At 42.2% G+C, this 15,824-nt stretch overlaps 1 protein-coding gene across 4 annotated transcripts in view; it reads right to left on the bottom strand.

The window, feature by feature from the left end:
• The window catches only part of MAPT (microtubule associated protein tau), a 755,319-nt gene that overhangs the window by 69,307 nt on the left and 670,188 nt on the right, over window positions 1-15,824 (bottom strand). The window contains exon 15 of one of the 4 annotated variants that reach the window (XM_069238042.1): window positions 2,962-3,115. The exons of the other annotated variants lie outside the window; for them this stretch is intronic. Within the exon in view, the coding sequence (XP_069094143.1) occupies window positions 2,962-3,115 (154 nt within the window). The remainder of the gene's footprint in view (window positions 1-2,961; window positions 3,116-15,824) is intronic. 4 annotated transcript variants of the gene reach the window in all.

Raw genomic sequence — 15,824 nt, 5'->3', positions numbered from 1 at the left:
TTACCTAATAAACAATGAATAATTATTTGTTTATTAATTATTATTAAATTAACTTCCCACGCTGTTACCCTACAAGCACAGCAGCTCACGCCTAAACTATAGCTGAAATATATAATCATTACATGATTTACATAATTATCACTCAATTAAATATTTCATTGTACAGTAATCATTTTATTATTTAATTACTTAATTGACTTCTGGCCTTATACCCCTATAAACCTAGCAAGCTGCAACTAAAATAAATCTGTATTACATAATGTACATAATCAATAATCAATTCACTAATTAATAATAAATTAATTGTCCACCCTACACCCTTACAACCATAACAGCCTGCAACTAAAATATAACTAAAATACATGCCTGTTACACAACTTGCATAGTAAATTACCAATTAAATTAATAATATATTTTTAAAAATGTATTAATTACCTAATTAACTTCCCACACTATACCCTTACAAACATAGCAACCCACACATACAAGTTATTAAATCAATCTTACATAATGTTCATAATTAATAACATTCCTATACTTTCTTAAAAATAAATTAATTACCAATTAACTTCATACCTTATCTCCATACAAACCTGATACATCACTATATATTACTATTAGCAATTAAATCAAAAGTTCAAAATCCCATCAAATGATATACTATATTAAAAGAAAATTAATAACAATTATAGAAACAATAGTAACACAAAATGTATATATGAAGTAAAGCACATTAAAATAATTAAAAAGCAATATTTTTAGAACTATATTATTGAAAACGATAATAACAACAATATTCTAAACAATGTTATTACTTATCTTGAAAAGTGTTATTCTTGACAATTACATTTCTGCATCAAAATATTTTTGTATCACAATACTTTTTCCGATATTTCTGTCTCCCAATATTTACAACTCGATATTTTGTCCAAATACCCTTTATAATATATGCACATTTATATTTATATGCCTTATCATAGCAGTGAAAGAAAGCCTTTCTGCAGGCACTAAGGTAAATCATTTCTCTGAACAGAGCATAAAGGCCCTCTAAAAGTAATCGTCATCAATAGAGATTAAGGGCCTTATTACGACTTCAGCAGACAGAAAAGGCTGTCCGCTGAAGTACCGCAGTCAGGTTGCCGCCAGTGCAGCCGCCTTCCTGCAGGCCTCATTACGAGTTTCCCGCTGGCCCAGCAGTAAACAGCCCACAACATTGACGTCGGCTCATAATTGAGCCGGTGACAATGCTGCGGTGTGTAGGGTGCAAAGCAGACAGTGAAAAGCAGACAGGACTGGCCATGGGGGCCCCTGCAATGCCCATACCAAGTGCATGGGCAGGTCTGGGGCCCCCATGGTGCCCCCTGCACTCCTTCTCCTCCAACCTTTACATGGCGGTGCTACAGCGATGTAAAAGCTGGTGGAGAGGGGGTCGTAATCCCCAGGGGAGAGCTGCTTGCAGCGTTGCCCTGGCGGATTACGACCGTCAGCACCACCAGCCACTCCAGTGGATTAAAACTGGGAGGGCTGGCAGTCCGACCATGGCGCAACCACCAGGGTTGTAATGTGACTGTTGGACCACTACATTGGCAGCGGTCCAACTGCCACCATGGCCCTGGCGTTCTCAAGACCGCCAGGGTCGTAATGAAACCCTAAATGTACGAGCTGTGGTAACAAATTGCTATTTAGAGAAGTTAAACATATTTATGAATGAAAAATAGTTATAAATGTTTTCTCCTGGCTTACCATAATAGAATATTGTTTTGAGAAGAAAATCCCCTTCAGGCTGGTACAGTGCAGAATGTGGTCTTGGTAAGAAAAAACCCTCTAAAAGCAATCCTCGTCATTAGAGCGTCACTGCAAGAGCTGCCGCAACATGTTACTATTTAGATGAGTTTAAAAACGCATAAGAAGTTGGAAAAGAGTACAGCTCTGCTCTATGAATCTCTAACTAGCGTGTGAAGTGATAAAAATCTGAGGAAGTTTGCCTCTGGGAAGCGACACAATATTGTGTTAAAGTATGTACTTTAATAATGTTTTCTGCACATTCGCAGTCTGACTTCGGGGAATAATTAAAGTGTGCCAGTCTATAAAGATACAATGCTGGAGGTCATGCAATTTGTGAAGCTGTAAATAGCGTTTTTCTCATTTCAGTTTCTCTGTACTAAGGTAATGATTTGGAATTTATATTTGCACTGTAGTGAAAAATGTGTATGTTTTTATTGGTGCACTTGTTCTAAACACCATTTTTACAGACACTTCTTTTGATTTTTCACTGCCAAGGCATTTCTTTTGATCTATCTTAATGTGTATATTATAGATCTGTATATATTGCATACAGATCTATATGTGATACAGGCTTACTAATCTAATTAGAGACTTTGACTATTTGTGGCTATGCAATTAAATATGTATGTGCGTGTGGAGGGCTTTACAACTTTATAGTACTTAATAATAAGCTTAGCAATTGAAAGTGTTTGACTACTTATGTAGACTCAAAAAAGGGTTAGCCTGTATTTAGTAATATACCTTTTATTCCTTAACTTTTTAGATGTTGCATAATCAGGTGGTGGCAGTTTTTTCTATATATTCCGACTCTGAAATACACTTTTTTCAACTTTTTTATTCTTTAAATGGGAAAACACCAAAATGTAGTTTTGTAAATGCAACACTTAAAAAAAAAAAAAAAAAATGTTCAATATAGCAGAAATACTTACCCAACAGTGCTGGTGTGAATCGTACTGCAGTATATTCCATTTATATTGCAACAGATTGGATTCTGTGCGCACAATCACCCTAACTGAACTGTGCTGATAAGGTAAATGATGTTAAAATTCTGTAAGTTTTAACAAGATATCAGCCATTCAGTGGCCATACCACGGTAACAACAAAAGGTTTTGTTTTTCTGTGGCTAAAGGTTCAATCTTCTTTTAATTAGAGCTGTATGCTTTATAGATCACTTACTGGCATTTTCCTCGAGTAGACTGGAAACCTCTGTATCCTCAAGAATAGGGGGTTCGATAATCAGTGACACATGCACTGCATTATTTGAGCAAGGACTGACCCCGTTGGTCGAGGCCAGTGTCACATGAGCCAAGTCTTCTTTCCCCTTCTCTCTCTACAGATGAAGGACGAGGCAAAAAATGGATCATAAATAAATAGAAAATAACATAAAATAGGAAAAATACAACAAAAAGAAAAGATAAAGGAAGACCATTCACAGATGCCAGAGGAAAATGTAGAGATATGGTATTTGGAAGAGACTTTTGTTTTCATTATCCTCCCTGAAAACTCTGAATGGCAGTTTAAAGGGCAATGTCAGTTTAATCTTGTATACAACCCTTTCTGCCTTAATAGTCTGATAAGAAACATAAAACATTCCTGTTCTCAACTGTAGCGGTTGTAGAACAGGAGTTATTATTTACAAATGCAGAATTTGTAAATATGTATGTCACAGATGACAGAACAATAATTAGGTAAAGTGTTGCAACACTAATGTTAAAGAAATGGTTGTAGAGCCAAAATACATATGCAAATTATACCACCTGGAGATGATACTGATTATGAGATTTAAATTTAGGAAATTATTATTTTAAAACCGAAACTCATAAATCTTAGAGCCAGAGCAGAAGATTGTGGATGTGAACGCAATTTGCAAAGTGACTTATGTACTAATAGACAACATCACAGTTTGTCGATTCACAGGATGGTGCAAAATGACATGCCTGATGAATATGAATTAGAAAGGCTGCAATCTGTGACCCCCTGTGATTGTTTGCGAATGGAGGGATAGAGGCCTGCGAGGGACAGTTGATCTCCGTCCCAGAATTAACATTAGCAAATGTGTTTTAAAGCACCGCTTGCTCATTAAAGAGCCAGATAGTGCTTAAAAACACAAAGCAGGCAGTGGACCCCTCCGTTCTTCCCACCGTTCCTCCACACTTCGAGGTTCCCAAACACAAGTTCCATTTTGCGAATCAGTTACCACCCCAATTCCGGGGACAGTAATGTATTCCTGGTCTGCAACAGTAATTGCAGCCAAAAGGCATTGATACATTTCACCTCCTCTTCCATTTGCCATTCAGAAATGGTAGCAAAGATACTTTTACAAGTCTGAAAGAATGTTCAAAATGGCTTTAGTTCGTTGTAAAAAGCCACATTGCATTCTAAAGTGTGATTTTGTAACTCGCAGTACTTGCAATCACAAGAGGGTTTTGTTACCTGGCTCAAAGTGATTTATAGATACACTTATTCAGGGAGCTTCTGATAATAAAAGGGAAGTGCGTTATTCATTCAGCACAACCAAAAGCCCCCCGTTTCTGTTTTTGGCAATTACTTATTTGTGAGAGTGGGTTCTCTTCCACAACACACTTGAGTAATTCCAGATTACCTCTTTAACAACAGACTGGGAAATTCCAGATTTTATCATTCAAGAATGCCAACACCAGAAAGGAGAGCCCCTCTATCATCGAAGATGAAAGAAAAACGTTTACCCACATTGCCCTGTCTTATGCCATGTTCGGCTGTGTATGGTTTTAATTACATTTAAGTGACATATGTGTAAGTTTCCTCAAGATCCCAGATTTTCCTGGGGCAATCGAAAATGATCAAAAGCATTGTGAAAAAGAAAAAGGGTGTGAAATCGCAAAAGCTGAAGCAAAGACAGCTGCTGAAGAAATCGATGTATTCAGAAAGAGAGAACGGAAAGGAAGACAGGATACCCTTTAAAGAAAGGCATTGTACTCAAGAGAAGATGCTGCATGAGGAAACATCTTCAAGAAAGCTTCTACAGGTCAAGAGGGCTTAGGTGCAGAATCAAAGTAGCATGAAGGTAACGGCAATATTTCAATTAATATTGGAAGAATCACCAAGAAAACAACATCGTCTACCAAATGTACTAACTGGGAGTCAAGTGTGCTTCCTTTTTTTATAAACGTGCAAATCATTTATTCCTTTGAAATTTGAATGAGGTCAATGTTACTCGCACCTATTAGTGTCAGTCCAGCTTATGAGGGAGACTATCTTATTTCACATCTCAATATACCACAAGGAGACTAAGGTACAAATGTAATTTCATTCATAAACTATGTTTGATGCCGGAAATGTATAGATTTACAACTGCTATTTTTTGCTTTTTTTCACAAAGGTCGTAGACCTTGCCAACGTGAATGCTTTTACATATGTGTAATTGTACATCACAACTATATACAATTATGCAGGTGTAAAACCTACGCAAGTGGCGGAACAAGGATATAAGAAGGCGTGGTTTGCTTTGTGAATTTGTGACGACCTACAAACATGGCACGTTGCAGGGATACACAAATTGCTATCTGACCCTTTTACACCGTGCAAATAGGCGGTAATTTGTTTATGTAAAAGACGGCATCAAATCTGCTGCTAGGGTGCTAAAGACAACAAACCCCCCTAAATTCAGTGGAGCTGTTTGGGAAAGAGTTTTTCCACGGTGAAATGGTTTCTCACATGGCGAAAAAAATGCACAATTGTACGCATACACTTGTATTTCCAAATGAGCAATGATACGTGCGCACAACTCCGTATCATGTAACTGTTAAAGCCTGAAAGAGTCACATGATGTGTGCAGTCACACATAAGCAACAAAAAATACAATTAAAAAGATTCTTGTTCGCCCAACATATCGATCAAGACTAAACTCTAAAAACTGAAAATATAAAAGCAGCAGCCTCCAAACATAAACAACTGAAAAAAAGTGTTGGGTCATAAAGCAACACAGCTGTACAGAGAAACAAATGGACTGTGCCTTTAATCGCGAATAGACACTACAGTTCCAAAGGACACTGCTTTTGCATTTGACTGCTGGTTTATTTTAAGGCTCCAATAAAGTTTTAGGATCTTAACGGAGGGCTGTCCAGCTAAGGTCCATTCTCCTGACTTTCAGGTAAGATGGATGGAATGTTCATGAATTCAGCACATAACACAGAACTTAAGGGCCTGCTCACGAGTACACTGTCCTAAGACCGCCGAACCCGCAGTGGCAGTCAAACCACCGCAACCATGGCTGTCCAACCGCAAGATTTGTATGCTGGGTGGTCGGACCACCACAAGTCTATCATCATCTTGGATTCCGACGCATTGACAGTGGGGAAAGCTGTGGTCAAGGACGGCAGTGCCGATGTCGGCACCGCCGTGCTGATCTCGGCTTGCTTTGCGGACAGCCTTTTCATGGCAGGGACCCCACCATGAAAAAGCCGGCAGAAAGGCAAAGAAAGGGTCACTGGGCGGTTGCCTGCACATGTCATGGGCAGTGCAGAGGCCCCTCTGTCAGCACAATTGGAATGCATACTGTCTTTGATGGCAAGAGTGCACATTCCGGCTGTGCTGACAGCGCAGCGGCGTGGCCTCGGTTCTCCCTTAGAGCTGAAGCCAATGCCACCGCACTGTCTCTGCCGTCCGGCGGTAACATCATAATACGGTGGTGGGGCGGTTGGAGGCTTAGCGGCGTCCTCCCTACTGCCATAATGGTGGTCCAAACGTCCAACTGCCAAAGTCCAATTCAGACCCTAAATAAGTTTGTTTAATGACAGTGGGATCCTCAGTGTTATTCAAAAGCACTGAACAGAACAGCAAGCTTATCACCAAACAAAGAGAGCTGAAAAAGATGGACAGCCAAAGAAATAATAGCCCTGTGACCTATCTGTTCTGCAGCCTGAGTGTAGATACTACTGTGTGTAGATAAGTACAGACAGTTGCTTTCAAGATTTCATCAACTGGGCCGTTTTGGAGAAGGACAGAAGCAGCTTAATTTTTTTTTGTCCATTCAGTCCTAGGCTTTCCTGAATGAAATTAGTTTGCCTTTCAGTAGGAAATTAAAATGTAGGATACAATGTAGTTGGTTGTGGACTGAATAGTTTTTCTCTTTTTTGCTTCTGCTTTAATTCTGTCAGGTCTATCGATGAAACCAGAGGTAACAAACAGTTGCTTAGGTTTTTTAAAATTTTCTGTATTTTTCACATCGAAAGTTCAAAGATACCTTTTGTCGGAGAGGATTTTGAAATAAAACGGGGAAATGCAGTTTGGTTTCTGTGGAAATCTAAATTAATTCACTGATGAAGTTTGGTACGTTTTTAAAACAGCCTGGGACCCACGGAATGTTTTAAGGTTCTATAGAACAGAAAGCTCAGACCTTAATAACCTTGGGAGCAAAAATGAAGGCAACTTGCAAAGTTACTTTGCAAAAAAAAAGACTTGGCAAACTGCCTTTGTGTATGAGCTCAAATTAGTGACATATAAAGCATTAATAAGGCAAGGAGCATCTCACAATAAAACAGTTTTCTGTGCGAAAAAGCCCTATCAAAGGCCCTCCAAAACCCTTATTATTGAGATGGTTAAGACAAAATGCTAGAAAGAAGTTTTCTCTAAGTAGTGTTTGCTGTTAAGTGAGCACTTACGGAAGGGAACTGCAACCCACACTTAATATACTAGACTTGGCAAAACCTTTACTTTCTGGCATCTCATGGAAATGTTGGACTCATTCATTCACCAGATGTAAAATATTTTCTAGTTGAACATGCATGATTTTTTTAAAGTTCATGGATTCTTTTAAAACATGAATGTAGTCTTGCTATAGTTTTTAATTACATATTGGAGGAAGTTAGAAACCAAACTGTCAACTATAAGTTGAGGTACAGGACTGGATAGCAGGTAGCTGCCTCTGTTTTCAACCCCATAATTGCTCCTGTAGGTAAAGTAGATCTGTGTGCCACTACTGGTGAGGCTACTTGCCTTGTCCTGCTACAGGTAGATTAGCACCTTCAGGATTAGGGGAGCTGGTGGTAAGGTGTAGAGAAATGGCTATGACTTGGCCACAACACCCCCCCTAGGCTCAGGCCTCCTACTATCTTAATGCGAAGTCTTAGCATTTTGCATCTACAGCCGTTGTGAAAAATTGGCCAGTGTCAGAATTGGTTGACTGTTGCTGATGACCACCCAGTTACTATCTGTGATGATCCTGTTCAAATTGTCTGCTTTCATGCGTGTTAATTCTGCTAGGACTGACACAAATGAAACATCAAAGATTTCACTGGTGCACTCTACACTTATGCAGAGGTTTTTTAGTGAAGATTCGCCTAGACTAGGTTTCTCCAATGAGTAGCTCGTGAGCTACTGGTAGCTCTGCAGCTATCTGTAAGTTGCTCTGCTATGTGTAGCCCCGCCTACTAAATTTGAAGCTTTTGCTTAGTTGAATTAATATATGGAAACCAAAATTAAAAACTGTGTATTTGAGACTCAAATGTTTGTATTTTCAAACTCATGAGCCGATATCTGGAGAAAATGAAATAGTTTCCAAAATATATATAAAGCTGATATTTGAGTGATAAACCATGTGGGGATCCGGAGACTTATTACCTTGATGCTCTGACATTGCTATTATAGCTGTTATGTATTACCCAGTAAAGGCATTTCAAATTGACAAAGCCTTTTTTACATTACTGCTGGCAACCCTACTTATGCAAGAGGTGATCACTGTTAATAATCCTGCAATCGGAGGGCATTAAGGTAAACTTGTCTGATGTGGTCACCATTACAAAACTAATTATAGTAGCTCAAGATGATTTTAATGGAATAAAAGACACTTCAAATATTCAAAATGCCATCAAGGTGAGGAGAACAATATTTGAAAAGCTGTTACGTGAGGACTCATGAAAGAAAATAATGTTTTTTTCAAAAGTGCACTCTTTTACTTGTTAGTGTTTTCTACGCTGGCTAAGTCCTAGATCTCTTTGTAATGTGACAGTTTTGAACTCATTCAAATTGATATGTAGAGCCAGACTCTGCCCGTTATGCCACTGCTGTCTGGAAATGCCGCAGAATGGGGTAGCAGTAAGTAATCAATTGTACAGATATGGGTACAGGACCATACTTTTTATACTGAGATAGTTTCAAGGTGTCAGATTGTGCACCTCGTTGTCAGCATGTTAACTAAAAACCATCATCTTCCTTATGAGCAATAGGGTATTTTTTCTTTTAGTTGTGCATCTGGCATAAGAGATATGCAGAACAATGATCAACAATGCAAGGGCACCCTATGGGACTCAATATATGCAAGCATGTCTGCAAAGGTGTAGTCTGAATCTAGTAGATTTAAACAGTCAACGTAAAGAGATCAGCCACCCGAGGAATGAACGGTCCTAAGGAGGTCCTGTGCTGCACTGTTTAAATGTAACGTTAGATCTGGGTCTGATTGAGAGTTTGGTGGTAATGTAAAAAATGCTCGAATTTCTGGAGAAAAGGGGAGCAATAAAAGTGTTCCAGGTTTTATACTACCCCTCAAACTAATATTTAATAAAAAATGTTTTGAACTTAAGCAGTCTCTTCTTCTGTCTACTCCTTTCTAAATCCATCACATAGATTTGTCTTTTTTTGATAGAACATCTTTGAGAGCGAAATTAGTGAGACATAGAGAGAGGGAGACTAATCCAACCTTAAAATCCTTGCTGGCAAACTTCTTGCCACATTTGGCACATGTTGGCTTTGGCACAATATACATGTGTGCACAATGTGGCACTGTGTGGCTGCTTACTGGCAAAAATTTCATGCACTGTTGTCAAATGCCTTGACATTGAGCGTGAAGGTTTTTTTCTGTCGAATACCGTCACAATCAGTACTTCAATATCAGCCAATAGTCGGCAAGCCACGTTTTTTCATAATTCAGGACGTTGCGCTTAACCAGTAAGAATAGACCCATCAGTGTTTCATTCACTTCTTTTCTGATCCACCATTGTAGGGAGGGTCAAAAAAATATTTTAGAAAGCTTAGACATGAATGTAGCAGATCTCTTAAGTTTTTTGTTGACTGAGAACCACTGCTCCAGACTTGAAGGAAATATTCCACACCTCTTAGGTGAATTCCTATCTAGTCTTTCTATGTCGTCTTCCGCATTTGCTGGCATATTTTAAAAGCTTAAATAACGTGGCTAACAAGAAGGCACAAGATACCAAAGCATGTTGATCTTTTGCTGACTTTTTATTAGTACATAAATGGAACTTCATAAACAGTGAATACACTGCCTGCTATGGAGAAAAAGCTGACAATCTGCTGTGGATAAAAAGCTGACAAAACACAAACATCACCCACAAAAAGACTGTAAGAGAAAGTTGCTAACATGTTGAATGGTGATAAAATCTGATGGAAAATAGCCAAAGATAAGAAAAAACTACAAAATCCTCCATTCGAAGATCCTAAGTGTACAGATTTGGAAAAAACACAATAGCAAAAGCAGTGTTCTCTAGGGTAGGTGTGTCGGTCAGGGATCTAAATGGCACAGTGCATCTCTTTAAGACTTTGCTCCTTATGGGCAAACGTTTGGCGGCTGCTTCCTTAATGTTACTACTTTTTACAGTTTAATTTGCAAAAAAAGGTGCCTTTTAGATTTGAAAAAATATGAGAGACTTCAGGGTCAAGCACATAGGCTAAGCTTTTCAGTGCTCATGAATATCAGTGATGACCCCATGCTGTAGAAAGTATATTTGATAAATGTCATGTTAGGTATAGCTAAATTTCCCTAGCCTTGGTATCTTTCATGGATTCACACGCTTAAATCTTCCTGATAGTCTTCAGGGTCAAGCACATAGGCTAAGCTTTTCAGTGCTCATGAATATCAGTGATGACTCCATGCTGTAGGAAGTATATTTGATAAATGTCAAAAATTAGTTATAACTACATTTCTCTAGCCTTGGTATCTTTCATGGATTCACATGCTTGAATCTTCCTTGTCGTCAAGTGGAAGGCGAAAACAATTTCTCACAGAAGCAATTACGAAACAGTGCATGTTTAGTTGACCTTCAACCTTATTTGAAAAATCTGTCTTCAGCCAATGAGGCTGAATAGCCATGACCTTCACTCATCCCAGATGCCATTATCTCTCAGATTCTAAAGCACGTGATGTATTGTGATAGAAATAGTAGATGAGGTCAGCAAAAAAGAGCAGAGGAATTTGAGTCTATGAAGAATACCAACACTGTAGAACTGAAGTTTCAGGCACGTGAACTAATTTGTTTCTCCAGCATTGGACCTTTCAGAGATTCATATGCTTGAATCAGTATAGCAAGCAGTATGAATTATATTTCATGAAAGGAAGGTGGGAAACAAGGCTCACTGTAGGAGGTTGGCTCTGTATGTGCTATTTCAAAGTAAGGAATAGCATGCACAGAGTCCAAGGGTTCCCCTTAGAGGTAAAATAGTGGTAAAAATAGATAATACTAATGCTCTATTTTGTGGTAGTGTGGTCGAGCAGTAGGCTTATCCAAGGAGTAGTGTTAAGCATTTGTTGTACATACACATAGACAATAAATGAGGTACACACACTCAGAGACAAATCCAGCCAATAGGTTTTTATATAGAAAAATATCTTTTCTTAGTTTATTTTAAGAACCACAGGTTCAAATTCTACATGTAATATCTCATTCGAAAGGTATTGCAGGTAAGTACTTTAGGAACTTCAAATCATAAAAAATTGCATGTATACTTTTCAAGTTATTGACAAATAGCTGTTTTAAAAGTGGACACTTAGTGCAATTTTCACAGTTCCTAGGGGAGGTAAGTATTTGTTAGGTTAACCAGGTAAGTAAGACACTTACAGGGCTTAGTTCTTGGTCCAAGGTAGCCCACCGTTGGGGGTTCAGAGCAACCCCAAAGTTACCACACCAGCAGCTCAGGGCCGGTCAGGTGCAGAGTTCAAAGTGGTGCCCAAAAACGCATAGGCTAGAATGGAGAGAAGGGGGTGCCCCGGTTCCGGTCTGCTTGCAGGTAAGTACCCGCGTCTTCGGAGGGCAGACCAGGGGGGTTTTGTAGGGCACCGGGGGGGACACAAGCCCACACAGAAATTTCACCCTCAGCGGCGCGGGGGCGGCCGGGTGCAGTGTAGAAACAAGCGTCGGGTTCGCAATGTTAGTCTATGAGAGATCTCGGGATCTCTTCAGCGCTGCAGGCAGGCAAGGGGGGGGTTCCTCGGGGAAACCTCCACTTGGTCAAGGGAGAGGGACTCCTGGGGGTCACTCCTCCAGTGAAAGTCCGGTCCTTCAGGTCCTGGGGGCTGCGGGTGCAGGGTCTCTCCCAGGTGTCGGGACTTAGGATTCAAAGAGTCGCGGTCAGGGGAAGCCTCGGGATTCCCTCTGCAGGCGGCGCTGTGGGGGCTCAGGGGGGACAGGTTTTGGTACTCACAGTATCAGAGTAGTCCTGGGGTCCCTCCTGAGGTGTCGGATCTCCACCAGCCGAGTCGGGGTCGCCGGGTGCAGTGTTGCAAGTCTCACGCTTCTTGCGGGGAGCTTGCAGGGTTCTTTAAAGCTGCTGGAAACAAAGTTGCAGCTTTTCTTGGAGCAGGTCCGCTGTCCTCGGGAGTTTCTTGTCTTTTCGAAGCAGGGGCAGTCCTCAGAGGATGTCGAGGTCGCTGGTCCCTTTGGAAGGCGTCGCTGGAGCAGGATCTTTGGAAGGCAGGAGACAGGCCGGTGAGTTTCTGGAGCCAAGGCAGTTGTCGTCTTCTGGTCTTCCGCTGCAGGGGTTTTCAGCTGGGCAGTCCTTCTTCTTGTAGTTGCAGGAATCTAATTTTCTAGGGTTCAGGGTAGCCCTTAAATACTAAATTTAAGGGCGTGTTTAGGTCTGGGGGGTTAGTAGCCAATGGCTACTAGCCCTGAGGGTGGGTACACCCTCTTTGTGCCTCCTCCCAAGGGGAGGGGGGTCACAATCCTAACCCTATTGGGGGAATCCTCCATCTGCAAGATGGAGGATTTCTAAAAGTTAGAGTCACTTCAGCTCAGGACACCTTAGGGGCTGTCCTGACTGGCCAGTGACTCCTCCTTGTTGCTTTCATTGTTCCCTCCAGCCTTGCCGCCAAAAGTGGGGGCCGTGGCCGGAGGGGGCGGGCAACTCCACTAAGCTGGAGTGCCCTGCTGGGCTGTGACAAAGGGGTGAGCCTTTGAGGCTCACCGCCAGGTGTCACAGCTCCTGCCTGGGGGAGGTGTTAGCATCTCCACCCAGTGCAGGCTTTGTTACTGGCCTCAGAGTGACAAAGGCACTCTCCCCATGGGGCCAGCAACATGTCTCTAGTGTGGCAGGCTGCTGGAACCAGTCAGCCTACACAGATAGTTGGTTAAGTTTCAGGGGGCACCTCTAAGGTGCCCTCTGTGGTGTATTTTACAATAAAATGTACACTGGCATCAGTGTGCATTTATTGTGCTGAGAAGTTTGATACCAAACTTCCCAGTTTTCAGTGTAGCCATTATGGTGCTGTGGAGTTCGTGTTTGACAAACTCCCAGACCATATACTCTTATGGCTACCCTGCACTTACAATGTCTAAGGTTTTGTTTAGACACTGTAGGGGCACAGTGCTCATGCACTGGTACCCTCACCTATGGTATAGTGCACCCTGCCTTAGGGCTGTAAGGCCTGCTAGAGGGGTGTCTTACCTATACTGCATAGGCAGTGAGAGGCTGGCATGGCACCCTGAGGGGAGTGCCATGTCGACTTACTCATTTTGTTCTCACTAGCACACACAGGCTTGTAAGCAGTGTGTCTGTGCTGAGTGAGGGGTCTCTAGGGTGGCATAAGACATGCTGCAGCCCTTAGAGACCTTTCTTGGCATCAGGGCCCTTGGTACTAGAAGTACCAGTTACAAGGGACTTATCTGAATGCCAGGGTGTGCCAATTGTGGATACAATGGTACATTTTAGGTGAAGGAACACTGGGGCTGGGGCCTGGTTAGCAGGGTCCAGCACACTTCTCAGTCAAGTCAGCATCAGTATCAGGCAAAAAGTGGGGGGTAACTGCAACAGGGAGCCATTTCTTTACACAAGCCCCCCCCAGCCCACAGGCCAGGAGACTCAGCCCAAGCTGGGAGAGTCTTCCTAGTCTGTCAGGCGAGGAAGAGTAGGAGAAATAGGCTTGTTAGTTGCAGGGCCTACTCTGCCTTACATCCTTCTGTTCAGGTCATTCCCTTTGGGGAACTGACCTACTTCCACAGTGATAGGACCTAGTCTGAATTGCCTCTTGTCTGCCTCTTCAATGTCTCCACCCATTCTTTCTATTTTGGTCTTAGAGGTATCCACCTCTGCTAACCTTATCTTGGCCAGGGTTACCCCTAGCTTACCCAGAGAGGTTACCCAGAGCTGGAGTAACCCCACCATGACCAATAGGGTCAGGGGGCCTAACTTGCTATTTGGCATGGGGTCAGACCACCATGCTAAGGATAGTGCAGCCATAAAGGCTAACACCCAGCAGAGGCCACTGACAGCTGTCAGTGCCCAGAACCACACCTTTAGCTCTTCACCTAAAAGGGAAGGGGCTAAGTTACAGGCCTCTTTGGGTTCAGGTTGCCTGTCTGCTGTATTAGAGTGGGGGGTTACCACATCTTGTAGTAAACACCCTTCTTCCACTCTTTCTTCTGTTAGCTGAGGAGCCACCCACTCAGGTTTAACAGTTGCCTGACTAGCCAGGACTTCTTGTGGGTCAGGTTGGACTTTATCAGGGCCATTTTTGGAGTTCTCCCCTACTGGAGCAGAATCTCCTTGGCTTGCTGTAACCTTGGCTAAAGGTTGTCCACCCTTCCTACTCTGTTTTCTTTTCTTCTTCTTCTGGGGCCTGCTTGCATTTACTGCAGAGGCAGGACTTCCAGAATCCTTGGGAGAGGACTGGCACTGGACCAGTTCCTCTCTTGGGCTCTGACTAACCTCTGGGTAGTCATTTCCAAGGAGACAATCAAGGGGGAGGTCTGTACTGACTACTACCCTTCTCCAGCTAAGAGTGCCACCCACTTCTATGGGCACTAAAGCCACAGGCCTCTTAGTGACCCTGTCTAGGCTAACTCTTACTCTGGCAGTCTCACCTGGGATGTACTGGTTTGAGAGCACCAGCCTGTCATGCACAATAGTGTGACTGGCACAAGTGTCTCTCAGGGCAGTGGTTGGGATTCCATTCACCAGTAGGTGGTGGAAGTGTCTACTTCCCTCTGGAATCTCCAACTCACCTGTTGGGCCCTGTTTCCAGTTGAAGGCTATGAAGACCTCCTCATCTGAGGAGTCATCTCCCATGGCTACACTGGTTACCCCTGGAATTTTGTTCTGGGGTTTGTTTTTGGGACAAGAAGTGTCCTTGGTGTGGTGCCCAGACTGTTTACAGTTGTGGCACCATGCCTTAGTGGCATCCCAGTTCTTACCCTGGTACCCACCTTTGTTTTGGGTTGTGTCTTGGGGCCCACCCACCTGTTCTGGTTTTTGGGGGCCTACAGAGGACTCTTTTTCTTTGTTTCTAGTGTCGCCCACTTTCTCCTGGGGAGTTTTTGTAACCCCTTTCTTTTGGTCACCCCCAGTGGAAGTTTTGGTTACCCTAGTCTTGACCCAGTGGTCTGCCTTCTTTCCCAATTCTTGGGGAGAAATTGGACCTAGGTCTACCAGATACTGATGCAACTTTTCATTGAAGCAGTTACTTAAAATGTGTTCTTTCATAAACAAATTATAAAGCCCAACATAGTCACACACTTCATTTCCAGTTAACCAACCATCCAGTGTTTTTACTGAGTAGTCTACAAAATCAACCCAGGTCTGGCTCGAGGATTTTTGAGCCCCCCTGAATCTAATTCTATACTCCTCAGTGGAGAATCCAAAGCCCTCAATCAGGGTACCCTTCATGAGGTCATAAGATTCTGCATCTTTTCCAGAGAGTGTGAGGAGTCTATCCCTACACTTTCCAGTGAACATTTCCCAAAGGAGAGCACCCCAGTGAGATCTGTTCACTTTTCTGGTTACACAAGCCCTCTCAAAAGCTGTGAACCATTTGGTGATGTCATCACCATCTTCAT

This window comes from Pleurodeles waltl, chromosome 6 (assembly GCF_031143425.1).
Source record: "Pleurodeles waltl isolate 20211129_DDA chromosome 6, aPleWal1.hap1.20221129, whole genome shotgun sequence".
Lineage (NCBI taxonomy): Eukaryota > Metazoa > Chordata > Amphibia > Caudata > Salamandridae > Pleurodeles > Pleurodeles waltl.
The sequence above is the reverse complement of the archived record's forward strand: the minus strand, read 5'-3'. Positions and strand labels throughout refer to the sequence as shown.